Source organism: Crocuta crocuta, unplaced genomic scaffold (assembly GCF_008692635.1).
Source record: "Crocuta crocuta isolate KB4526 unplaced genomic scaffold, BGI_CrCroc_1.0 scaffold3, whole genome shotgun sequence".
In the NCBI taxonomy this organism is placed as follows: Eukaryota; Metazoa; Chordata; class Mammalia; order Carnivora; family Hyaenidae; genus Crocuta; species Crocuta crocuta.
Window position 1 is genome coordinate 10,304,602 of NW_027529934.1, and position 27,644 is coordinate 10,332,245.

General features: G+C 41.3%; 1 protein-coding gene across 1 annotated transcript in view; it reads right to left on the reverse strand.

Annotated features, from left to right (window-relative positions):
* NIBAN1 (niban apoptosis regulator 1) overlaps positions 1–27,644 on the reverse strand; it is a 97,717-nt gene that overhangs the window by 23,303 nt on the left and 46,770 nt on the right. Inside the window, exon 6 of the mRNA XM_077763363.1 lies at positions 5,171–5,286. Coding sequence (XP_077619489.1) covers positions 5,171–5,286 — 116 coding nt within the window. The remainder of the gene's footprint in view (positions 1–5,170; positions 5,287–27,644) is intronic.

Below are 27,644 nucleotides of genomic sequence, written 5' to 3' on the forward strand. Positions count from 1 at the left end.
AATGGCAGGAAAGTAGAGAATCATTTAACATCTGTTCTAGGAATTTAAAATAATATTTATGCAAAATAATTGACCTCCTTCTCATAAAATTCAAATTAGGCTTTGGAAATTATGGAAGATTTTTTTTCTGAGGTCATTGGTCAGCCTCATGCTAGTGGAAATACTTATGAGCTCACTAGATTTTGCCTTCCACCAAGTGCTCTGTTACAGCAGGGTGTAACACGTTAGCTGAACTGGATAGGAACACCCCCAGGGTGGAGGTGGCCGAGGGGTCCAGTCACCCTGTGCCTGTGGGTTCCTGGGAGAGAAGGCTGCTCAGGTCAGTGCAGGGAGAGGGGCTCCTGTCACCTGCAACGTGGAACTTCATGGTGTGACCAAGATTATAATGGGGATAGGATTTCCGTTAGTTTTGGTGATTCATTGGTGGAGATATGTTTCTTTCTTAGACATTCTCTGGGAGCGGTCAAGAGGTGAACCAGAATTTTTGAGGAATTTAAAAGGAACTTGACATGTGCAAGCTCCATGGAGAGTAGGAGGTCCAACAATTAGATTCAAATAGGTAATGAATGAATAATCCACGGACCCTCCCCCCATCCTGCACAGTGGAATAAGTCCTTAATTGGAACACATCTTCCCAAGAGTGATGAAAGTATAGCATGGGGAGAAGAAGCTAAGAAAATAAAGAGACCGAAGCCAGAACTTAAAAATAATGGGAAATATTATCTTAGTTGAAAGTGTTACATCCAGGGTCATAATAATTGCCTAGTTCATCCTTCTGCAGAGATTGGTTTGAGTCTGAACATAAGCATGAGAGGGGTTTGAAAAGATGAATATGTTACCAAGGTCAAAGGGCAAAAATGGTCCATTTGGGTGGGCTTAGAGTTTTCTTTTAGTCTTTCCCATATAATGTTCCAAGACATTCAGTTCTATTTTATAATTTAGGGAACTGAAAAGGAAAGATGTCTGGGGGAAAGAAAGGAGGGTAACAGGAATGGTTTGCAAGGGTTGGGGGCTTGACAAGTCACAAGGGCAGGCAGAGCCTTGGAGCGCTGCGGCCCAGCTGCAGCATCCCAACACTGAGTCACCATCTTCCCCTAACCGTCAGCCCCGCCCTGCATCCTTGCGCTGCCCCTCGCCTGCCCAGGGCCCGCTCTGAGATCCCTCCCTCGGTCAGCTCTCTATGAGCAGGGTCCAGAGCGCTGGGGCTGTTCCAGGCAATGTAGCCACTTTAATAAGTAAACTGTGCTAATCAAGGGGTTCCTCTACTTGCTCTCTTCAGAACAGGATCTACTGGGTTTTACCATAAGGGTCCTAAAAATACCACTTTTGCTTTAATAAAAATGGTGTGTGTGTGTGTGTGCACGCACACACGCGTATCTGTGTGTGTATGAATTTAACTTCTGGGATGTACAGATTTTAATTTTTTAAATGTTTTTTAAAAATTTTTTTCTTGAGAGAGAGAGAGAGAGAGAGAGAGAGACGGAGCATGAGCAGAGGAGGGGCAGAGAGAGAGGGAGACACAGAATCTGAAGCAGGCTCCAGGCTCTGAGCTGTCAGCGCAGAGCCAGATGCAGGGCCTCGAACTCACGGACTGTGAGATCATGACCTGAGCCGAAGTCAGACACCCAACCAACTGAGCCACCCAGGTGCCCCTGGGATGTACAGATTTTAAAATTCCATCATCACACAGTTAAGAAACATGCCATTAGGTTGTTCCAACCAACCACACCATGTGTTACCTTCCAGATGCGGGGGGATGGGGGGTGAGGTCCCCAGAGACTTCCCTCCTTCCTAAGACTGGCCTGATGGTCTGACCAGGCTGTCAGCCTCGTGCCTTTTGTGCTACTGAGAGGCCATGGGTGAAAGAATCCATTTAAAGCGGTCACATTCAAGGTCATTAGACAAAAGTCAACTCTAAAATATACGGAGAAGGCCCAAAATGTGGACAGTTTTCTTGTCCTGAAACCACCTGTTCTGTGGGAATTATAAGCTACTTTCTCAGCTCATCTGGTTCATTTAAAGGCAAACTTAAATTTATAAAGTAATTATAAATCATAAATATATATTAAATAAATGTTACTATAATAAATAATAAATACACCAAAGCACTGTAAATGCTTTACATTTTGCAAAATGCTTCCCTTCATAACTTCATCTAATTCGTTTTTATAGATAAGTAGGATATATATTGACGCTTTTACTAGTATGTAAATATTTTCACCTTAATAGTCTGTAGGCAAGTTATCCTAAGGTATTTGCTTTGCCTTGGCAGTTGTCTAAAAAATCACCACTGCTGTGAGGGCCCACCAGACTTGCTGTGTGAATTATTACTACGAAGATAATAATGTAACAATGCTGAACATCTTTTGAATACCAAGCCATGAGGTTAGTGGGGGTGATGACAAAATGATGATCAAGTGCTTGGGAGATAGGAAAAAAATGCAAATTAACCCAGTGTTTTAAACAGAAGATGTCAGTATGGAAGGCAATCTGACAATAAATTATATTTAAAAAATTATAAAATAAACAGAAGATGTCAGGGGCACCTGGGTGGCTCAGCTGGTTAAGGATCCTACTTTAGCTCAAGTCATGATCGTGCAGTTTGCGGGTTTGAGCTCCGTGTGGGGCTCTGTGCTGAGAGCTCAGAGCCTGGAGCCTGCTTCAGATTCTGTGTTTCCCTCTCCCTCTGCCCCTCCCCTGCTCTCTCCCTCTCAAAAATAAATAAACATAAAAAAAATTTAAACAGAAGATGTCATATTCTCAAACTCAGTTACGTCATGCCATTTTCTTTAACTACTTGGTAGCTTCTCCAGGCCTCTGAACTCTTTTTCCTAACGCTGCTCCGGCTTCATTTGTGAGGTTATGGTGAAGCAGACCTCCACTAGGCCCCAGCCAGGAAGGTTTCAGAACCCACTTCCTTTCGCCAGCTTCTCAAAGGAGAGCCTGACATGGCTCAAAATGGGCTTCCATCACAGACTGGAGCTGTGACTTCAGCCAACCTCTCTGAACATTGTTTCACTGGATGGTTTTGGACAAACAATCCTTGAAATCCCTTCTTGGAGCTCACATTTGATGAGTCTAATTTCACCAGAGATATTCAGATTCCTGGGGGAGCAAACTTTCTTACTGGGTTGCTTGATAACTGCAGCTTTGACTGGTCTCCTCTCTGTTTTTGTTTTGTGTTGTTCTGCTTTCCCACTTATGGTATTTTTTATACTGCAAAATTAGCACCTTCCTATCACTGCTGGCTGCTGTGCTTTATGATGTCCATATATGTGCAATCCCACATATGTCTACCCACACACACTTCTAAGGCTGCCTCGTTCTCGGGATGCTTCTAGGTATGTCTTGCCTCACCGCAAGGCCGAGGGATGAGTCATTTGCTTCTTTTGCACCTTCTAGCACTTAGTACAAATCAACCCAAAGCAAGAAACAGAAAGTCAACGCAAGGATTGCATCCAAAGAAAGGATTCATTAGGAACCTGCTTTCAATGGCGTCGTGAAAGAACGTGAGCTGATATGAGATTCTAAATGAAAAGGTTAAGCAAATAGCATAGCTAAACTTGAGGAGTTAACTAAATGTTGAACTTGGTATAGCCTCATGGTTGGTGCTGATCTTTCACTGGACCAGGAATCAGAAGCCATCATTTCTTTTGCCATCTGTCCGCTTAGCACAGGACTGTGAAACTATCAGCTGCACAGGGCAGGGACCATCCTGTCCTGCCTATCTCTGGGTCACCAGCACCCAGCACAGTGCCTGGCATAGAGTGGCTCAATAGCCGTTGAATGAATAAAACTGGACAAGTCACCTCACTGCTATATGCCTCACTTGGTTTTCTCATTTACAGAATAGAAATACTAATAACCTCATGAGATTGATAAAATGAACACACAGAATTAGGATTTTAACATTAAAAAGTATTACCCAAAGGCATTTTAATACTGGTACGTCTACTAAATGTGCTGGTTTATATGGCAGGCCAATCAGTATCAAATGTTTCAGTCTCCCCTTTCGGTTTCAATTTTCTTTATGGTGTAAGTACAGTTACACATGAATGGATGTGCTTCCCCCAAATATCAGCAACCAGGAATTAGCTAACGTTCTGGAATAAGTCTCAGGCTAAGAAATAAATGAGTTTAGAATCCACCAAAGCAGGGGTGGGCAGGAAAAAGAAGACTGTGAGTCATACGGTTAAACAATAAAGAACAGCCCCATCATCGTGATCAAATGTTTTCGGCTTCAGATGTTTAATGACCCTACGAAGGCAAGGCCCCATCTGGTCTCTTCCAAATACTGCCTCCTAATAACAAATTTCCCTGGCCCCCAAAAGAGGCACTCAGGGAAATGAGGGGAAATTAAAGAATAGCATTGTTGGACCCTTGTGCCCCTAATTAAATAATGCCATTCCCAGTCTCCTCTTCCTGGCTGAATCAACTGTGTGATTGGTGGCCTCGCGGACACAGTTTCCTTAGAGATTTGTAACAGCGTCCCTGGTACCAGGCCAATGGACATGCTTAGCCCATGACTAGAATTTAATCAAGGTCATAGGAAAATTATATCAGACTATAGGTGCTATAAAACTAGAAGAGGTAAGTAAAACACATAGAAAAATTGTCTTAATGCTTTTAGAATGTACTTCCTTGACCTCATTTATAAATCATTCAATAAATAAAGAAAAGTGCATGCCAAATAGTTTTCCAAGAACATCTCACTTAGTGCTCAGTACCCTGCAGGGCAAACATTATGGTTACTCTTTTTTTTTTTTTCAGAAGAGTAACTTGAGACTAAAAGAGGTTAAATAACTTGGCAAGATTCAATCCAAGTCGGCTGCCCTAAGCCCCCATCACACACTTTGAACTGTGCCACACTGCTCACGTTGGATTATAGTCTGGAGACATGAGGTCAGTTGAAAGAATAATGCTTTGTATAGAAAAGAATAGAAAAGAATGGAAGCAGCTCCTCGTTGCGATTGCCCTGTTTTTAAACTGCCCTGTTTTGTGCCTGGTCTGGAGGTGTTTGGAGATGCTGCCCAATAGTCTGTGGACCAAACACCTCTAGACAATGAGAGAAATGGCCCTGAGAACCACATCTTCCATTTTTGTGTGTGTGATTATTTATTATGAAGCTGACCTCCAACACACAGACAGAGAGGTTCTGAGCCCGTGTTACCTGGACTTCGTCCCCAGTGATCATCTCCCACGAGCCATAGTGTTCCTTCTCCTGCCGGAAGAACTGCACAGCTTCTAGAAAGGCTTGGGCTTCAAATGTCGTCTGCTTCATGTAATCTAAAAGAAAGAGGCAAGGGCACTTAGCAAAGAAAAATACTTCTACATTTTACTATGGTTCTTCGAGCATAATGGTTCAGAGACCTAACATTACATGAATGTTACGAGGGAGAGAATTACGAACACGGAAAAATGAAGCAGGTCCTGAATTCAAAGTTCTTCTGCAGATGTGTGTCACACTGCTTGCTCACTATAGCAGCTGATTAATTCTATCACTTACAGGGCATACTGGTTAGGACTGGAGGCAGATCTAGCCCCGTTTGTTTATCTCTCTTATAAATGCTTCCCTCGGGCACTTAGGCACCTGCTGGCTGTATGTCTCCAACCATAGCCCCTCACTAAGGCAGACCATTCTTTCACCGGGCCTTGGGTATCCACAGTACCCCCTCCCAGTTCCCTGAAAAAAACACCGATTTCTTTGTGACTTGATATTAACTTTCTGTCAGATATGCTGATTTATGCAAATAAAGGATGACCGTTTCTAACACTTTATATAGCAAGATACTGTTTTTCTAAGCATGTTACATATTTCACTGAAACCTTACAAAAACCTGTGAGGTGACAGCGCACTTGGGTGGCTCAGATGATTGAGCACCCAACTTTGGCTCAGGTCATGATCTTGTGTTCGTGAGTTCGAGCCCTGCGTTGGGCTCTGTGCTGACAGCTCAGAGCCTGGATCCTGCTTCAGATTCTGTGTCTCCCTCTCTGCCCCTCCCCTACTTATGCTCCCTCTCTCCCCCTCTCTCTCAAATATAAAGACTAAAAAAATTTTTCAAAAACAAAACAAAACAAAACAAAACAAAAGCCTGTGATGTGAGTGTTATTATCATGTTGACTATATAGATGCTCCAAAAGCCCAGAAAGGTTAATGAATTGCCAAAGGTCACACAGCTAGTAAGTGTGCAAATGCAGGCATTCTGATCCCAGTCCGACGACACTATACCATGCCAGCCTATGCTATACTACCTCACAGGTTAGTTTTACGGCTTTGCCCTTCCAAACATATTAGACTTTAAAAGGTATTGTATCTGAAAGGTAATGTTTATGCAGGATTTTAAGTGTGGTTGAGGGGCTCAACAGCCTTCCCAGAAAATCACACCATGCATGGAAAAATTCTGCCAGGGACCGAGTGTTTGTGTCCCCCAGAATTCATATGTTGGAACCCTACTCCCCAGGATGATATTTGCAGACAGAGCCTTTGTGAAGTAATCAGGTCACAAAGCTGTGTTGGGCTTACGGCCCTTATCATAAGGGGATTGGTGCCTTTATAAGAAGAGACCCTTCCCTTGCTTCTGTCTCTTATACCAAAAACTGGTTCTGCCGGTGCTTCGATCTTGGACTTAGAATATTTTTGTTATTGGAGCCCAACCTGACTGAGCCAATTTTCAATGCATAAAACTAGCTCTTGGAGGATACAATGATAACAGAATTATAAAAATCTTTGCAGGGGAAGGGATTTTATAAATAATCTAACAATAAATAAATCAAATCTTTGAAAGGGGAAACAGAGCAAAATGAAGTGACTGAAAGGGCCAAGTCTCTTGCCTCCAGCTTCTCCTATAAGACATGAAGCTCTCTTGCTAACAGCATGTGATCTGCATTTATAGGGCAAATTAGATTGGTCAGTTCAAGGCAGCTGATTCACTGGGGACATTTAGAGCCTCAGACAATGGGATTACTTAGTCAAGGAACGGATGGTTGCTAAAAGGGACGAGGCCAAACTAAAAAAGGATCAATGTGCTCCAGAAGGTGACAATTAATAGGCTATCGATGACTATATTAAGATTGATTTATGAGGGCATAAGTCTCAGGGACTTGGAAAAGGGAAAATACAATTCAAGGCTAGCACTGATAAGATTTTCAAGCAGGGGTGCCTGAGTGGCTCAGTTGGTTATGTGTCCAACTTCGGCTCAGGTCATGAACTCATTCCTGAGTTCAAGCCCCACATTGGGCTCTCCACTGTCCGTGCAGAGCCCACTTTGGATCCGCTGTCCCTCCCCTTCTTTCGTTGTCCCTTCCCCCTGCCCCATAAGGCCACCCTCTTCTCTCTCTCTCTCAAAAATAAGCACTTAAAAATTAACCAAAAAAAAGTATAAGCGTTCAAGCAAAATTCTCCACAGTGAGGATACCACAAAGCCCAGAATTTCCACCTTCAAACATGTGGAACAATAATTGACATTTCTAATACTGCTCAAGGGTTCTGCTTGAGGGTTCTGCTCAAGCTCTAAATCAGAAAGAGAGCATGTCTGAGAATCAAGTTTTTAAACCGAAGTATTTTCTTCCTTGTTATTTTTTTCTGGTTTGGCAAATGATTTAGCGTTTAATCTTTGAGGTCTGGAAAACACAAATTAAAGTCTTGGTATAAAATTGACAGCTAGGGGGGCTGTGATACAGGGCTCAGTACGCTGGGAAGGACTTTACCAACAGAGATGGAAATTGTAATTGCTACATTGAGATTCAGGATTGACTCATGAGCTCTTACTTTTAACAGCTGTTTTCATTTCCAACCTCAGGAAACAAAGACATGGAAGAAAATGTGGTACTTGCATGGAGTGAGTACTGCCAGACCTGAGAGCCTTGGAATAAGGTTTTAAATTCTTCATGTCCTCACAAAATGCATAAATTTACTTATTTCTTCCCCCACTAACCTCAGCAACCAAGAGAGATTTGAAATCCTACTCCTCCCGTCTATTACTACAAAGCAAACTATGGTCTTCCCACCGTAGTTGTGTTTTCAAAAACTTATAGAAAAAGTAACCTAAGAAATGGAATTTGGAGACAATGATGTGGGAGTCAGAGAGAAGTCCAAGAGGAAAAAGAAGAGCTGGAATATAGTAGGGGCAGATAAAGCACCTCATATAGGCAGAGAAGAGAGGGGTTAGTAATCAAATGAACCACACAGGAAATTATCGTAATTGAACACCAGCAATGAAGCCTGAAAGAATGAGGGCAGGGATCTGAATTCTGGACTCTCTACCATTAGGATGGATTTAAACTGGATTTTAACTACTCCTTGTCCAGGGGAAAAAGTATTTAATCTACTGATTAATCATTAGATTTTCAGGTTATAAACTGATTAAGTAAATTAATTTATACAAAACTTTTAGGACAGTATCTGCCACGTAGTAAGCTCTTTTATGGATATTGGTTCATATTATTGTAAGCCAAGCTCAACAGCAACTGCCAGATCACTAAGGAAATCAAGAACAAAGGTTTGCTTTGTAAGAGACAGAACTGTATTGCAATAGTAAAGTGACCTTCATTTCTTCTAAGTTGTTTGCAAAGGCATTGCTGAACTCAGCCAGAATGTACAGGTGTTTGAGAGAAACCGGATTATCAGTTATTTGATCAGCTTCCTGCCATAGATCTCATGAGAACAAATCCCAGGATCACAATCATCCACTCTCCTGCCAACAAGCAACCGAGAGTTTAGTCAAATGGTCCCCAGAATCAACAATGGCTTTTGGTTGTTACGTCTTCTCTGTGTAAGGTGACTTAGAAAAATGGCAGGTATCAGCTCCAACATGCTGTAATTATGAAGATGCAGAGAACTCACAGATATCATTAAATCTAGATCCCTCATTTTATGGCTGAGGAAACTGGAACACAAAATGGTTAATTTCTTAGCTGAAGGTCACACAGCTGGTCAGAATCAGAGCCAAGAGTTGAAAAAGTAGCTCTGGCATGTCATAAGCGGCCTTGGCATTCATGCTTACTTAAATCATAGACTAAGGGAGCTGAAAGTGGTCTTAAAGGTCACCTACCCTAAGCTCTCATTCAATGCTAGAAGCCTTCAGAATCCCAGACACTCATCTGGCCTCAGCCTGAATATTTCCAGTGACAGGAAACTCACAATTTAGTCAAATAGTCACGAACTGCTCTAATTATTTGAAAAAGTTTCCTTTTATTGAGCCAAAATCTGTTTCCATGAACTCTCATCAATCCCATTTCTGCTTTTCAGAGCAAAATAGACAAGTTTACTCCTCTTCTGCATGGCAGTTCGAAAAAATAGATGAATATCCTTATTTTCCCTCAACCATTCTTTAAACAATATGGTTTTGGGATCTTTTAAATTCAGCCTTACTTTTTCTTTCTTTCCCTTAGAAACTAATTATATTTAATAATATCCTTCTTAAATTTGGCCCAAATATGGAATACAACCCACTGAGTATATTTCAACTTGTGCAAACTACGTAAAGTAGAAAGATTACTTTCCTTTTTTGTTGTTGTTTTTGGTCCCTGACTTCCTTTTTTAAATATAAACACATCACACCACTGACTCATACCTTTCTCACAGTCACATAAAATCCTACAAGTTTTTCGTATAAAACCCTTGTCAATTTAATCCTTAGCTAACCTGTACTTCTGCTTTTGATTTTGAAGTATAGGTTTTAACACTGCCCCTAATAAATTACAACTTACTGTGATTAACCCAGTGCCCCACAGTCTGCCAAAGTCATTTAAAAATTATAATTGTTCCCAAACCCCCTTTCACCTCTGTGTCATTCAAATATTTGGTGGGCTTGCTTTCTGTGTTTCTATCCATCTCACCGATGAAAACATTCATCAGATCAGGGGCAAGGACAGATCCCTGGGAAATTCGAAACATTTCAGAAGACAGGTGGGAGAGACGTCTTAGACATTCATTCAACTATCACATCCTCAGGATCAAGACATGCTATTCTCCTTAGTCTCTCCCTATTTCTCATTTGTGCAGTTGCATGGAAAACTCATATTTGGGAGACATGATTAAGGATTCTGCAAGGAAAAGAAAGCTTCTCTAGGCCCCTTGGGAAGAGTTATTCCTCCAGCTTTTGGGTTTTTTTCCCCTCACGCAGATTTACAGCATGTCTGAGTCAACTGAAACACCAAAGCTCTAAGGCCTATGCAGTCATCCTGGATTTTGACTCTGATTGCTGGGTCGGGACTCCCTGACTCAGACTGGGTTTGGAAGCTGCGTTGTTATTTTATCTTATCGGTTCACTGCGCCAAGCCATGTTAGCTGATCTGCCTGGTGATCTGTAAAAGTTATGTAACTGCATTACTCACTACACTGCTATGGGGTTCATCTCACTAATGTATACTTCTAAATCGTCTTCAGCTTCAGGTCATATGTCGTCTTTTCTGGGAGAGCTGCAGCAAGTCTGTTTGCCCTAGTTTCTTCTCTAGAACAAAGGAGAAGCAGCACAGTGGAAAGTAACCAACATTTACTGAATACTATCAATAGAAGTATGAGCCAATGTTTATATCCACTAGCTCATAAATCCTTCCAGCAATCACATTAGGTAAGGATTAGTATTCCCACTTTTTAATGTTTATTTTTGAAAGAAGGAGAGCAGGAATTAGGGAGGGGCAGAGAGAGAGGGAGAGACAGAGGATCCCAAGCAGGCTCTGTGCTGACAGCACAGAACACGATGTGGGGCTCAAACTCAGGAACCGTGAGATCGTGACCTCAGACGCTTAACTGACTGAGCCACCCAGGTGCCCCTTAATATTCCCACTTTAAGGCTGACAAAGAAACTGACTTCAGGAAGGTTGAATAATTTGGTTAAGCTAAGCTGTTATAACACTATGGTTTAATTTTTTTAAACTATTTATTTGGAGGTAATTGTAGATTCACATGTTCTTAAAAGAAAGAAAGCAGAGATATCCAATATGCCCTTTACCCCATTTCTCCCAACAGGAAGAATATCTTGCAGAACCAGAACATAATATCACAACCAGGAAATTGACAGTGATGCAATCTCACCAGTTTGACATGTATGTACATGTACATGTGTGTATGTTTGCATATGTGTGTGTATTGGGGTTTAATTTTTAAATTACTTTAAATTTCTCTTCCTTATCAAGGTTTAGAACCATATCATTCTAGAATCTGAATATACCATAGGTTCATCCAGTCCGAACCACTCGTTTAACAAGTGAGCAGACTCAGGGCCAGACAGAATATGATGTTATTTTTTTCAATGTTTTTATTTATTTTTTTTTGAGAGAGGGACAGTCAGCATGAACAGGGGAGGGTCAGAGAGAGAGGGAGACACAGAATCCGAAGCAGCCTCCAGGCTCTGAGCTAGCTGTCAGCACAGAGCCCGACGTGGGGCTCGAACCCATGAACTGTGAGATCATGACCTGAGCCGAAGTTAGATGCTTAACCGACTGAGCCACCCAGACACCCCCAGAATGTGATGTTATTAAAAACAGAACAAAAGAACCCCCCCACACTAGAATTAAAAATGAATGGGGTCCATTCTAATGAAGTGGTAATAAAAGTTTTATTTTATTTATAAAAGGATTCTTGACCAACCTGAGCAAATATTTATTGCCATGTTATAAATGCTCTAATGAGCACTAGCCCCAAGATGACTTCCCTGAGTTGTATTTTGCAAACTACTAGACTAAAATATTCATCTGCTGGCCAAATCTTAGTGGATACAGACCTGCCAAGAGAAGAGGAATAAGCTGGGAAAAACTCTGTGCTCCAGGGAGATTCAGACACCTGAGGATGAGTTATAATGGTGTTGTGCTAGGTGAAAATACAAAGATACAAGAACTCACTTTGAGGATATAAATGGCTTCTCAAACAGATGGAAGAAAGCTGTTCTAGTGAAGATATTGTTTTGATAGACGTTTTCAACCACATAGGAAAAGGCTGCATGCCCCATATGATTAAAAGCAGTGCATCTCATGAATTCTTGATATGTCAATAAATACTAAAAGACTGTCAACAGAGAAAAGGAAGTGGTGATTACTAGAACAAGTGAAGACACACTAGCCCATTTCCTTCACACAGACATACTAGATTGGCAGATTAGAAGGCTGTTGGAGACATGCTGCATCTAGATTCTAGCAAGACAATTCTTAAATCTTTATATGCTTTTGATTGACACACTGAAGATATTTAGACTGGTTGATACTGCCAATAAACATAATCGACTAAACAACCTCATGATGGCTGCTGGTTAAAGGGCTGGCGTCCTAGAGGAAAATCTCGAGGGCACTGCCTTCAAAACATTTTCAATTACTTAAAAGAGGCAAGATATATAAGGCCAGGATTTCACTTAACTGTGAGCCCAGTGCGAGGTCAGTGATGTGATGCAGTTGTACAGAGAGCAGGTGAGGTTGAGCCATGGGAATGTGGAGCATAATCAGGACAAGGACAGTCATAGATGGATTCTGAGATACGTTCCTACGAAATTACCATTACACACTTCTAGGTCATGCTGAGAAGTAGAATTTAGAAACATATTTTTAAAAGTGGCATGCTTCTGAAGAAGACCAAATAAATGAGGAATCTCACAGCCTTGGACGGAAAAAGCCTCGAAGAAAGAAACCTTCATCTACGTGAAGATCTGCAATGTAAAAAGAGCACTGGACTTGTTCCACATAGATTCAGATACTAGTCGGGACTGTGTGGTCCAAAGCACAGTTGGGCAGATTTTGACTGAACCAGGGAACAAATTTCTAACATTTAGACGTATCTTAGAGTGAGACAGCCTCCAGTTGGGTGTCGAAATTCTCCCTCAAGAGGAAGTGCTCCATGTGGGCTGAGCTGCCTTGTAGAAAGTGTACAGATGTGCTCAAACCCTTGTATTATACACTCTCATCACCATGTGCCTCCTCACCATAGCGCTTACAATAATGATAATTTCATAGTTATTAGTGTTATCATTTGAAATATGCCTTCCCCTAGACTGTAAGTTCCAAGAGGAAGGAACTTTCTCTGTAGTTTGCATTCACCACTGCATCCTCAATCTGTAGCCCATGCCTGGCTCATAAGGAAGAGAGAGAAAAAGAGAGATGGAGTGGGAGAAGGGGGAGGGGGAGAGGGAGAGGGAGAGAATCTTAAGCAGGCTCCATGCTCAGCATGAAACACAACACGGGGCTCCATCCCAGGACCCTGTGATCACAACCTGAGCTGAGACTGATTGAGCCACCCAGGCACCCCAAACCAAGATTTCTTGGTTCCAGATAAGACCCAAGTGTCACAAATGAATCAGAGTCTCTCTTAATGAGTCTCTTTCTTACTGTTGTAAAGACGTACTGAAGGAAACTGACATACTCTACCCCAATGCTTCTCAGACTTTGGTGAGGATCAGAATCACCTGGACGGTTTGCTAAAACAGATTGCTGAGCCTCACCCCCCAAATTTTCAGATTCAGTAATCAGAATTTTTGTACAGATTATTTGGAGTCTAAGAACTTGCTTTTCTAATAAGCTCCCAGGTAATGCTGATGCTTTAGGTCCAGGGGACACCTCTAGAACCATTCCTCTACCGAACGTAAGGGGAGTGGTTCTCAAACATCAGAATCAGCTATGTGCTTGTTAAAAACACTATTCTTGGGATGCCTGCACCCACCCTCAATTGGTTAAGCGTCTGACTTTGGCTCAGGTCATGATCTTGTGGTATGATGAGTTCAAGCCCTGTGTCAGGCTCTGTGCTGACAGCTCAGTCAGCTCAGAGCCTGGAGACTGCTTCAGATTCTTTGTCTTCCTTTCTCTTTCTGCCCCTCCCCCGCTTGTGCTCTCTCAAAAATAAACAAACATTGGGCGCCTGGGTGGCTTAGTCGGTTAAGCGTCCGACTTTCGCTTAGGTCATGATCTCGCGGTTCGTGGGTTCGAGCCCCGCATCAGGCTCTGTGCTGACTGCCAGCTCAGAGCCTGGAGCCTATTTCAGAGTCTGTATCTCCCTCTCTCTCTGACCCTCCCCTGCTCACGCTATCTCTCTCTCTCTCTCCTAGAAATAAATAAAAATATTTAAAAATTTAAAAAAATAAATAAACATTAAAAACACAATTCTTGATCTTCTTCCAGAGATTCCAATTCAGCAGGTCTAGAGCTATGGGCCTAGGAATCTGCATTTTAAAAGCTATTCAGCTAATTCTGTTGCAAGTGGTTTATAAACTATGGATTTTGAGAAAACACAAATTTTCCAGAAGAAAGAGATACAAGAGAAGACCATAACTTTTGATTGCTTAGTAGTGTCTTGATGAACTTGTTCTTTCATTATCAGGTTAGGAAACGTTCTCTCTGCTGACTGCTCACTCACTAAACACAAAAGAACACTTGTACTTAAAGTGATGTATAAAAATAGTACTACGATGAAACTCTATTAAAAGATATGTTGATAAGAAAAAACTCTGGGCAGGTTCATATAGACATCATTTCAAACAACTAGAACTCTATCCATTGAGGGCAATCATCATCATCCAGACATAAATCCTCACTTGTGAACCTGGTTTAATCTCATTTTCTCTTGTTTGGTGTTCAGTTAACACATGGACTATGTCTTCTGTGTGGCAGCCTTCTTTTCCTTAGCATAAACAATCCCATTTAAGTTTTTCAAAGCCTTAAAAAAATAAAAATTACCCACACTCCTATCTCTTTCAAAAAGTAAGGATGGCATCATCAAAATCCTGATAAGGGAAGAGAGAATATTTGCTTCCCTCTGAATACCATGAAGGTGCTCTGTGCCCTGAAGCTGTGTTCACTGAACGTGCTTTCCATGGGCCTGAGTTTATCTGTCACCCTATGCACCTAAGATACCTGGGCAGAGTCAGGCCAGGAGAATAACACAGTAATGATTTCCTATCTGCCCAGGACAAGCATGTATGTCTTTAGATGGGGGAGATTCGTATTCTCAGACGAAGTGCAGAACAGTCTCCCAATATCCTAGGAACTGTTTGTGGAGATGCTGCTGAAATGACCTCAGTAGGAAAAAAATAATTATACCCCCCAAACTGAAGCAAAGCAAATGCAAATGATCCAATTTCCTCTTTAAATTGTGAATTTTAGGAAGACGTCACTATGTAATGTTCACGGGCAGTTGAGGCAGTGGACACGCTTTCAGCTCAGACCACAGAAACTGGGTCACGTGCATATCCTTGTCCTTGTGGGGAGTGTGGCTTACTCCCTGCAGGCAAAACTTGACCACACAGCCTGGACACAATTTAAAGCAAGCTTGAGTTTTCATATAAATAGGGAAGATGCTCCTCTAGCCACAGACTTGTCCTTCATTTTTGATGAGACTTTCTCTTATTCCTGGAGATGATTTGTTTGCACATGGATCTTGTTATAATTGTCACTGCAGCACACAAAAACATTAGGGAAATTCTTCCTGACTGAGTCTATGGATGACCTTTGTCTTATGAGCCCAAAGCACTTGCATAGTCTTACCCACGTCCGTGGGAGCACGCTTCCCTGAGGAAGGCAGACAAGGGAAGGACTTAGCCAGGTTTACGTTAGAGAACAAATCACTGGTATTAACGGGCCTCACCTTATCATATCCTAGCCTGACACACCCACAGAGTGTAGCACCGTCTGCTGATGCTGTCTGGGGATTTTCCACTCAGTGTCGTTACCAGTGATTAATAATAGCATCCAGCTTGCACTTGTCAGAAGTTCTTACAGTTTACATCTCATTTGAGTCTCACAGCTATCTCATGAGACAGGTAAGCCAGATGTAATCATTCCTAGGTAGCAAATGGAAAAACTCAAAATCAAAGCAGTTGAAGTCATTACCCAAGGTCATAGAAATACATAACTCATTTCATTGGGTCATCAAATGAGAGTAAAAATAACAAGCAGGAAATAAGTTCCTAGTCCTATACAGACTTCAAAAAGGGCCTGACCTTACTTAAAACATCTAACTACAGCAGAAGTTATAACTACTTTTGGCTAGGATAAAATGTCTGTTTCCTTATTAGTAGCCTTTCCCCAAAGACCTAAAAAAAACTACACTGACCCATGCTCCATTCCCTCCGTAAGAAACAGGGATGGCAGCTACAGGGTCCTGGAGGCGCACTGCCGGCTCTGAAGAGGAAGGTAATAAGACTGGTTAATTGAATGGCTTCCTCCTTAGGTCTGGAGAGGCCATATATAACTTAGTCCTCAGGTTCTTGGGGACCGGATCTTTTAAAAAAAAAAAAAAAACAAACTGAGGACTTTAGGGGTGCCTGGCTGGCTCAGTTGGTTAAGCATCTGACTTCAGCTCAAGTCATGATCCCATGGTTTGTGAGTTTGAGCCCCGCATTGGGCTCTGTGCTGACAGCTCAGAGCTCGGAGCCTGCCTCGGTCTTTGTGTTTCCCTCTCTCTTTCTGCTCCTCCCCTGTTCGCACTCTGCCTCTATCACTCTCAAAAATAAATAAACATTAAAAAATTGTTTTTTAAAAAAACTGGGGAGGTTAGCAGTCAGGTACCAATAAAAATAGTGTCTACACTCCTGACCTATTACAAGAAAGGGCAGTGCTGCCAACGGAGTTCTTTTGAATTTCTGGGTTAACTGAGCCCACAGTGTGTACCAATTCTGCATAATTTCTTCAAACCAAAGATACTTGGAAAACTTCTTGCTATTGGGGTGGTTGAAAGCCTATAACTGCATTAGCATACACTTTCTCACTGAGGGATCTTTATAGATAAATATGCAATTTTATCATGAAAACTCTAACCATTCACAATTATTCTCAGTACGTTCTGAGGATCATCTTGCTTAATACCTTAGCTAATAGCATATTTAGGCAAAACATGATAGGATTACTGAATGGAATATTACGCAGTCACTAAAATAACGATATGATGACTCATACGCATCATGGAAAAGAAAAGTAGTTTGAAGAGAATTTTCACTGCAAAAACAAGATTATAAAATTATACATACATCCTGATTAAGCAATGTAAATACTCACCCATGTGACTGAAAAGGAATGCGCAAGAAATAAAAAGTGAGCTAGGGGGGATTTTGTATTTGTAGCTCAGACTTTATGAAATGTTATACTATTATCCTTAGGAAGATCTGTGCTGATCTAAGGACTTTTTTTTTTTTTTTAGTACCAATCCTCTCATGACCATGAGCAAGATTTGCATTTCCAAAGTCCCAATGGCCTTGTGGCAGTTCGCCTCTTAGAATCTGAAAACTCTTACGAGCAGCACCGGCAACTGGCAGACCATGGCACATTCCCATGGTCCAGACATTCGGGCTCCACGCTGGGGTGTTTGTAAAGTAAATTAACTGAAGAGTTCATTCTTCTTTCCCTCTTTTTAAAGGTATTGTTTCATGCTGTTTGCTCAGAATAGGTCTTCACGCCTCCTTCCAGTGTTTTCTTTCCATGAATGGAGGGGAAACCTTTACATCTTGGAGCACTTTCAGGCTTGTCACAAATGTCTTTTAAAGTACTGCCCCCTGCTTTCCATGACAACTGACAGAGTGTGACAAGCATCAGAAGCTGGAGGTCTGTCGGTGACACAACTAGATAAACCTGTGCCCTCCTACACTATTATGTCTTTGAGGACAAGAACTGTCCTATTCATCACCATATCCCAAGGCCATAGCACAGTGTCTGGCACCAAATGCTCCTCTGAGAAGAGCAATGGACGAAGGAAAAATGGCTGAATGATACAGAGGCGGCACAGAATGGTGGGACAACTCTTTGCTGGAAATCGAAACTGGGTGCCACTTTGGCTATGGGACTTGAGGTGAGTTACTTTGCTTCTCTGTGTATAATGTATCCCATTTGAAATGAAAGGCTGCCAGGTCTTCTTTTTCACTATGAAATAGTGCAATTTTGTGATAACCTGCAAATACGGTTAGTATATCAACATGGGGTAGTGTTTTCCATGACAGAGATCTAACCTGGGGATTCAACTCTCCTTCCGCAGGGCCACCTTATCCTTTTCTTCCTGCTAAATCTCTCTCTCTCACATATGCATCTTTCTCTGGGGTTCATAAGACAATTAATGTAGCTACTAGAAAATATTAAATATTTTTTTAAATATTTAATTACATATGTGGTGTACTGGGTATTTACCCAAAGAAAACAAAAACACTAATTCAGAAACATATATGCACCTCTATGTTTACTGAGGCATTATTTAAAATAGTCAAGATATGAAAGCAACCCAAGTGTCCATCAGTAGATGAATGGATAAAGAAGATTACTCAGCCATAAAAAAGGACAAGATCCTGTCATTTGCAGCAACATGGATGGACCTAGAGGGTATTATGCTAAGTGAAATAAGTCAGACAGAGAAAGGCAGATACAATATGATTTCATTCATATGTGGGATCTGAGAAATAAAACAAGTGAATAAGCACACAACAAAAAGCAGAAACAGATCCATAAACACAGAGAACAAACTGATGGTTGCTTGAGGGGAGGGAGTGGGAGGGATGGGCAAAATGGGTGAAGGGGAGTGGGAGACACAGGCTTCCAGCTGTAGAATGAATACATCCCAGGGATGAATGGTAGAGCTTACGGAGCATAGTCAATGATACTGCAGTAGTGACGCATAGTGCCAGATGGTAGCTACACTTGTGGTGAGCACAGCATCATGTACAGATTTGTCCAATCACTATGTTGCACACCTGAAACTAATGCAACACTGTGTGTCAACCATACTTCAATAAAAAAATGACATGTGTGCCTTTCATTATGTTTCTAGTGGACAGCACTGATCTGAGTGTCTTTGCTCTCCCTTCCTCCCCTTCCATTAACCTGAATAACAGTCCAGTTTGTGCTTATTTCCATTGGGCTTACCACATGGGCTATTTAATTAAGCTACTGAAATAGAAATTATTCAAGTTTGCCATTTTATTGTCTACGACAGGATTACAGCAAAATGGATTTATCTTCTATAAAACACAGAATCATTAACTTTGACGATCAGATGTGTGTGGTCTATAACATACCCCCTCTTTTTTTCTTGAAAAAAAAATCTGCCTCATATCTCTTAATTAAACATTTAACAAAAGCACTGCGATTTATACAGTCTTCCAATTCTGCAGAAAAACCACCATACTAGTTTGGGTATTTGAGTCTAAACTGCAAGGCACTTCAAAGATTCCATCTCAGCCAGAAACTCCTCTTTTATGAAATGCAAAAGAACAAAACATATTATATCCTTTGTCCAAATCAGAACTATCAATTGGACTATAGGTCAGTTCTTTATTACCTTTGTTAACTAAGGAAAGCAGTGACAATGATAATTCTTAAAACTTCATGTTTGCTTCTGTTCTGATGTTACAGAAGCTTTTTGTGTACTTAAATTTGAATTCAGATGAGTCCGACATTGCAATGATTCACCCTAGCTTTTTTAAAAAAAGAGCAAAGTTGCCTCATGGGGGGCTAACTTGCACTCAGCCTTTCCTCTTTTTCTCTGAGAGTGGATGGCATCTCAGACCAATGAAACTGCTCACTTCTCTTCCTGTCCTTATTTGTTCCTTATCCTTCCCATTGAACACTCTCTGGTCTGCACGTGTGCACTCACATGTGTGCACACAAGCACGTACACACGCACAGAAACAAATCTGTCCCTAGGCTGCAGACAGTAATCAATACTGGTTTTAAAGGCTCCTCTGGTGTAGGAATGGAAAGGGGAAGTGGGAGCACAGAGATTCTAGACCAGTGCTGTCCAGTAGAAATACAATGAAAGCCATAAATTTTATAGTAGCCATATCATAAAAGTCAAAGTAAACTGTTAAGGTTAATTTAATAACATATTGTATGTAGGGGTGTCTGGGTGGTTCAGTCAGTTGAGTGCCCAACTCTGGACTTCAGCTCAGGTCCTAATCTCACGGTTCATGACTTCAAGCCCTGGTCAGGCATTGCACTAACAGGGTGCAGCCTGCTTGGGACTCTCTGTCTCTTCTCTCTCTCTGCCCCTCCCCTGCTCAGCTCTCTCTCTCAAAAATAAATAAACTTTAAAAAATAACTTATTTTATGTAAACCAATATTTCCAAAATATGTTAGCAATATAAAAATTATTAAAAATTTTTTTTTAATGTTTTATTTATTTCTAAGAGAGAGAGAGAGAGACAGCATGAGCAGGGGAGGCTCAGAGAGAGAGGGAGTCACAGACTGAAACAGGCTCCAGGCTCCGAGCTGGCAGTTAGCACAGGGCCTGACGCGGGGCCCGAACCCATGAACTGCGAGATCATGACCTAAGCGAAAGTCGGACGCTTAACCGACTAAGCCACCCAGGCGCCCCAGCAGTATAAAAATTATTGATGAGATATATTATACTCTTTTTTTGTACCAAGTTTTTGGAATGTGTGTATTTTACACCCATGGGCATATTTTGTTTTGGATTAGCCACATTTCAAGTGTTCGGTAGTGAGATTTGGCTGGTGGCCACCATGTTAGACAGTGCAGCTCTAAAATATGTTCATGGTTTCAGAGTTATATTGTTTACCTGAGTGAGGAGGAGGAAGAAGGCAATAAAAAAGAGCATACTACTGCACACTGGAAACTTTGTTGTTTATTTATTTTTGAGAGAAAGAGAGAGACAGAGAGTGGGGGAGAGGCAGAGAGAGAGAGAATCCCAAGCAGGCTCCATGCTATCAGTGCAGGACCCAATGTGGGGCTCAAACTCATGAACATTGAGACCATGACCTGAGCCAAGTTGGGTGCTTAACTGACTGAGCCACTCAGGCACCCCCTGAACCTTTTTAAAGCAGCATCATTACAAAAGCAATCTATTCAGGGGGTGCCTGGGTGGCTCAGGTCATGATCTCGCGGTTCGTGGGTTCGAGCCCCACATCGGGCTCTGTGCTGACAGCTAGCTCAGAGCCTGGAGCCTGTTTCGGATTCTGTCTCCCTCTCTCTCTGACCCTCCCCTGCTCACGCTGTCTCTCTCTCTCTCTCTCTCTCTCAGAAATAAATAAAACATTAAAAAATAAAAAATAAAAAACATACAAAAAAAACCCCAAAAGAAATTTATTCAGATCTATTCCTAGTCTAAATCAATAAAAAGGGGAAAAATACCAAGTTTATCTCTAATTCCTCATTGTACACATGGCACCATTTATCTAATAGAACAATCCCAGAAGTAGAGTAATGTACAAAAGTGAGAAACAAGATGACCTATAACAAATCCCTATATAGGTTAAGGTTAGAATATAAGACCCTTGACAATTATATCTCACTCATAAACCCTGCTTTATGGGCACTGAGGAATCCTTGTGGCTTTAACTTTGAGGGTTCTCTAACAATACTGCCATATCTCAATAGTCCTGTTCCGTGTGGTGGAAAACTGCTAACCACCAACAGACATGTTAGATGAGATCATTTCCAAACAGGATACAGCCTTACAACAATCTGCTGTATTTATAGCAACAAATTGTTCACCCTTCTCTTACTCTTCGCCAAAAAGAAAAAGCAGCTAAAATGCTTGATGGTTTTAGGTGCCTCTAGTTCCTATTGTAGATAATCTCAGTACTTGTTATAAACTTGAACTACATGATGTAATTAACTCATTCCATGAAACTATTTGGAAGAAGTGGCCCAACGATCTAATTCCCTTATGGTAAAATAGAGAAAGAAAATAGAAACAAAACTTCAATTCCTGTGTTGGAAATGTCAAAGTTCCTGAACGTATGAGAGAGAGGAGGGAGCAAGGGAGAGAGGGAAAAAGAGAGACAAGAGGGAGGGAAAGAGAGTGGGAGGGAGAGAGAGGGAGAGAGAGAGAATGTGTGTGTACATCTTCTATGATGATGTGTTTAGTCATAAGTAAATGCCTCGAGTGTTCAACAGTTCTTAATGGTATTTTTACTATTAAAAAAGACATAATGGAATCATAAAACCAAAATGAGCTTTTAATGTCTAGTTCATTTCTCTACTAATAGGACAGCATTTATTTACTAAATAACTGAAACAGCATATAAATTATTCCAGATCTATGATCATTATTACTAATAGTAAAAGCCAATATTTATTTAGTAGTGCATTCCACTTGGGTTTACAAATTAAAATGAATCAATTGTCAGTCATTCAAAAGACATTCCCTTAATCTTTCTGTATATCACATTTTAGAACATGAGCGTTTTCATCATCAGGTGAAACCTACATTTCACGAGTAACCTACGTTTCTCATGTTACAGTTGAGAACATTCCTGCAAGTAGCATCTTCAATGGAGTTAGAAATACCATTCAAAAGTCATTATTGTGTCTTCCCAGGCCTTTCCTTTCAAGCTGAGTGCTTACAAGTATCTCTAGTATTCTTTGCAGTTTTTATTTTTCAAATGAATACTTACTTTTTTGGATCCCCTCTCACAGTACTCTACACCTTGACATTTCTTAAGTCTTAGGCGGGGTGTAGTTCTCTCTCCTTAATTCTCAGCATATTTAATATAACCTCACCCCTTCACATCCAGCACACTTAAGCCCTGTTAATCTACTCCACTATTTTTCCATAGGACTTATTTCCTTCTATCATATTATACAATTTGCTTATTTATTATGTTTATGATTTATTTCCTGTCTCCACCATCGGTCCCTAACTAGAATGTAAGTGTGTCAAGAACAGGGATCTTTGTTTTGCTCATTGTTGTATCCCAAGTGCTTGACACATAGTGTATGCTCATAAATATTTGTTTAATACATGAATGTAGATTTCATGAGGGTTAATCCACATGGCTTCTCATTAAATGAATGTGTAAATATTCATTAGACCCATGTTTCTAGCTGATTGAGAAGTATGTCAGGCAAGACAAAACTAAATGTCTAAATTAAAATAAATGTTTATTACAACATACAAGAAAACTGAGTTATACTGGCAATATTTACTCTTTAAAAAGTTTGTTATTTTTCAGTATCAAGACTGGGAATACTAATTATTTTTTAATTATCCCCACATCTTTTCTAATTATAAATTAGGGTCCACAGATCTAGAATATTCAAAGCTATGTTCACTCACTTCTCAGTTTAAATATAGGTATCAAATATTAAATCTATTTTAGGCTGCTGACTTCCTTACCTGTTTTATAAGTTAGATCTCATAATTTTAGATTTAAAAATGTTGTGACTACATGCTATCTGGAGGAAACTGACCCAACTCTCACTTTTTCAAATGGCAATTCTATTGATGTGAGTTTACTTTTGATTCCCATTTTATCTCCAATGCTTATGATGGGGCCTAAAATATAGTAAGGGCTCTAAAAATTATGTATGTGTGTATGTATGTATGTGTTTACTTCTTTAATGAAAACCAATTCTAGAAAACTTAGAAAATTTGACCAAGGACACTTGAGGAAAAAGCAACAAATATAGCATAGTTTTAAAAATTTTAAAGCTAGGAAAAAAGTGATAATTGATTCCTGTAGAACTGATAAAATCACATTTCAACCAAAGTTATTACTCCCATGGCCCATTCCCTCTCATAGATTCACCAAACACGGGTTGAACATATTCTATGTGTGAGTCACTGTGAGGAATTCTCTGAATACAAGGGAATAAGATGTGGTTTGTGGGGGTAAAGTCTGGTGTGGGGAAGACTGACTCCACCTTCCGTTCTGCACTCTATCCCTAGCGTCCCCAAGCAACCATGTGGCCGACACTCCATTTGGTAAATTTCCTAACAAGAATGGATGATCGCCCATAATGCAATAAAGGGTGTGACGAGTGCTATCAGAAAAAGCAAAGAGTCATGGGAATTCAGAAGGGGAAGGAGTCTCTCTGCATTCGGCTAGCGATGTCTCCCTGGGGCGGGGAGCCAGGTAGACAAGGACAGGTTGAACTGTGGCAAGGGGCAGCTGTTCAGGGCAAGGGGAAAAGCACGATCCGTAGAACAGAGGCAAACCACACAGCGCACCTAGGACCTGTCCTTATGAAACAGCATTTCCTGTTTTTGAACACCCAAGCTATGCAGTCTTCAAACAAAATAAAGTATGTATCACATAGTCTTACTTTGTGAAACATCAGTGACAGAAAACCCCCCTGTAATGTATGTGTGTACATACATGGAGAAAAATATGGAAAGATACGTACAGGGTTTTTAATATTGTTTATGAAGGAATGGAGAGAATGGGAGGAGAGAGCAAGCAAAACAAGAGTATGGGGCGTCTGGGGGGCTCAGTCAGTTGAGCATCTGGCTCTTGATTTCAGCTCAGGTCATGATCCCAGGGTTGTGGGGTTGAGCCCTGCTTCAGGCTCTGCACTGAGCGTGGAGTCTGCTTAAGATTCTCCCTCTGTTTCCCTCTGCCCCTCACCCCTGCTTGTGCACACTCTCTCTTTAAAATAAATTAAATAAAAAGAAGCCTAGCATTTATGATGTGATCGAACTTTGCATTTGTATACAATTATGTACATGTCACGTATATAACATCTATATGCTATATAGATGATTGATATGAACATTTTTAAATAAAAAAATGGGAAAACGTGGGGCACATGGGGGGCTCAGTTGGCTAAGCATCTGACTTCGGCTCAGGTCATGCTCTCACAGTCTGTGAGTTTGAGCCCTGTGTTGGGCTCTGTGCTGACAGCTCAGAGCCAGGAGCCTGCTTCAGATTCTGTGTCTCCTTCTCTCTCTGCCCCTCCCCCACTTACACTCTGTCTCTCTCAAAAATAAAAATATAATTTTTTTTTAATGGAGATACAAAGTGTGTCTCAAAATACCACTTGGTTCATTAAAACCCTCTGCTGCCTGCAAATTCGTCCTCAGCCCACCCGCGTTTATCAATGCCTCTCTTCCTCCACGTGATCCTGGGTAAATTCTCAACCGCCCTGTGTCCTTATCTATCAATGAAGGCAGTGGAGCACATGGTCTCTAAGATCCTTTCATTTGAAAGGGAAAAGCTTCCCATGTCGCTGGGTCCAGAGAACATAAGCCTATGTTTGTATTTCCCCAGTAACCATGTAGACCACATAAACAAACCAAAAAGGATCAGAAAGCAGAAGCAGGGTACATCTTACTACCTGATTTTTGTTTTACCCATTCGGGTTTTTTTTTCTTGACTAGGCCATCAGGCCACTGCTTATTTTCATGGTGGAGTGAGGCCGTCACCACAGTGCGGAAGCACACTCACTTGTGGGCGCTGCTGGTGTGCCTTGCAATCTTGCTCAGTTTCTGTTGGGTGACCGCTGGCCACCAAAGAGGCATTTCAAGGGAAGGTCTGGGTGCCAGTTTCAAGAACAAGAACAGCAAGGTGAAAACTCCACTGTTCAGGAGGGAGCGAAGGCCTGGAACAGTAGAGAGGCAGCTGAGTGGGTGTGTGCAAGGCAGTTTGGTCTCACTTTTGCCACCCTTTGCCTCATGGCTTTACAGATGATAATCAATGAGCACCCATGCACTCCTGCACATGGGAGCCATAGGCAACTGCAACCGGCATCAGAACCTCAGGGCAGAATGAGCTAGGGTGTGTGTGACGTGGAGCGGGGCAAAGATTAGGTCACCACAAAGACTGTCGATAGCAGAGAGAGAGAGAAAATAAGGAAAGGTGGAAAGAATAGGCCCTCTCATGAGTAGCTAAAAATAAACCCAAGAATGCAGCTGGATGGGGTTGGAATTGGAGCTATAGAGTTGATGAGTTAATGCAGGCCGTGGAGGCCGTGGCTGCTGGCCGAGGGAGCCATGACGAGGAAGATGAGCCTTGAGGGGCAGTTAGAGACCTGCAAAGCTGCAGGCATTTGGGATTAGGAAGCACACGATCCCTAAGTACAGCACATGGGGAGGGAGATGGGAAAGACCAAGTAGGCGCATTCCTCAAATTTCCAGAGCATAACATTTTTTTATTGTTAAGCATGCTAAAAACTTCAATATATTAGGGCACCTGGGTGGCTCAGTCAGTTAAGCGTCCAGCTCTTGGTTTTAGCTCAGATCATGATCTCACCGTTTCGTGAGTTTGAGCTCCATGTCGGGCTCTATGCTGTCAGCACAGATCCTGCTTGGGATTCTCTCTCTCTGCCCTTCACCCACTCATGCTGTCTCTGTCTCTCTCAAAAGAAATAAATAAACTTAAAAAAAATTAAAAAAATTTTTCAAAATATTATAAAAACAACTTCAAAACATACAGTTGTGACTTAGATATCGCCATTCGTACTTAATCCTCAGACATCATGAAAAATGTTTTATTAGGGTAGAAAATAAAATTTAAAAAGCCATGAAGACTGTTTATGGGATGACATTACAAAAATTGATGTTATTTTATGAAAATATTTTTGTAAATTAAAAATAATCACATGACATGTACTAAGCATTTACTGTATGCCAGTCACTGCACTAAGTACTGTCGTATTACTTAATGTAGTTTTCACGAGAACTATTTGGGGAAACTAAAGAGTAATGAGGGTAAATAACACAGTTCCTAAGTAGCAAAGCCAGGATTTGAATCCAAAATAATCTGATTCCAAATGTAAGACTCATGACCTCTATGCCATAACACTCTCCACAAATAGAAAATTCATATGAAATATGTACTGTCAAGTTTTGGAGAAAGCTTTTTGTCTCCTGAAAGCTTTGTCTCATGAAGAGACATACACTGTGATGTCCAAATAATCTGTGCCCACAGACCTTTCACTCGTGCAAAGTCTATGGCCCACATTGCCTGAAAATGCATTGGTCAAAATAAATACTGTAGCTCTTATTTTCAAGAATTTTCTAGACCAGTGGTCAGCAAGCTTTTTCTGTAAAAGGAAAATTAGTAAATTATGTCAGGCTTTGTAGGCTTAAAAGTCTCTGCTGGAGCTAGTCAACCCTGACATTGTAGCTCAAGACTGACCCTAAAATTCGCAGGTGAATAGTGTGGTCATGCTCCACATAAAAACAGGTAGCTAGACTTGGCCAGATTTGGTGAGAGAACAGAGAGCAGGGTATATAGACCATACTTGGCCAACTCTTGCCCCAGACCCTACATTCTTCGGGGATAATTTGCCATGTTACTCCTTCACAGAATCCTTCCCTTGAGCCAGTCTAAATCAAGCCCTTCTGTTATAATGTGTTAGTGCATACACATTATACACATGAGATTTACATACACATCTCAAGTTCTAATTACATTGTTTTTTCTTTATTACTACTAGCTTTTAACCTCTAAGAAGACAAGGGTCATATCTACTTTGTACACCACTGGATTCCCAGCACCTAGCAAGTGCTTGATACACGAAAGTTACTCAATAGGTACTAGTTGGCACAGGAAGGAAGGGAGGGAGGAGAAAAGGAAAGAAGGCAGGCAGGCAGGTGGGAAGTTCCTCACACTTAAGTGGTTCTGTTCCAGGAATAGAGGTAGTGTGTTTCACAAAGCTGCCTTCCCCAGCACCTCTTTAACTAGCACTGTGTTGACTTATGTTACCATCAGAAATCAAGTGTTCCAATGTCCTTTCATGTGAAAGAAAAGCAAATTTTCTACTCTTTCCCACACAGGTGCAAGGGCACCCATGGTTATTCAAAGAGAGGAAATAATGACGGGGTTCACGTGGTCTTTCCTTGCACCAAGTCAACATCAGCCCATGCCAAAGCACATATTGGAAAATCACCTGCAGACCTTCTCCTGGCGCTGCTTGTTTATCCTTAAATCCGCCCCCCCCCGCTAACATCAAACCCTGTGTTGCGATGGGAAGTGATGGCCAACCCTCAGAATGGCTGACACTGG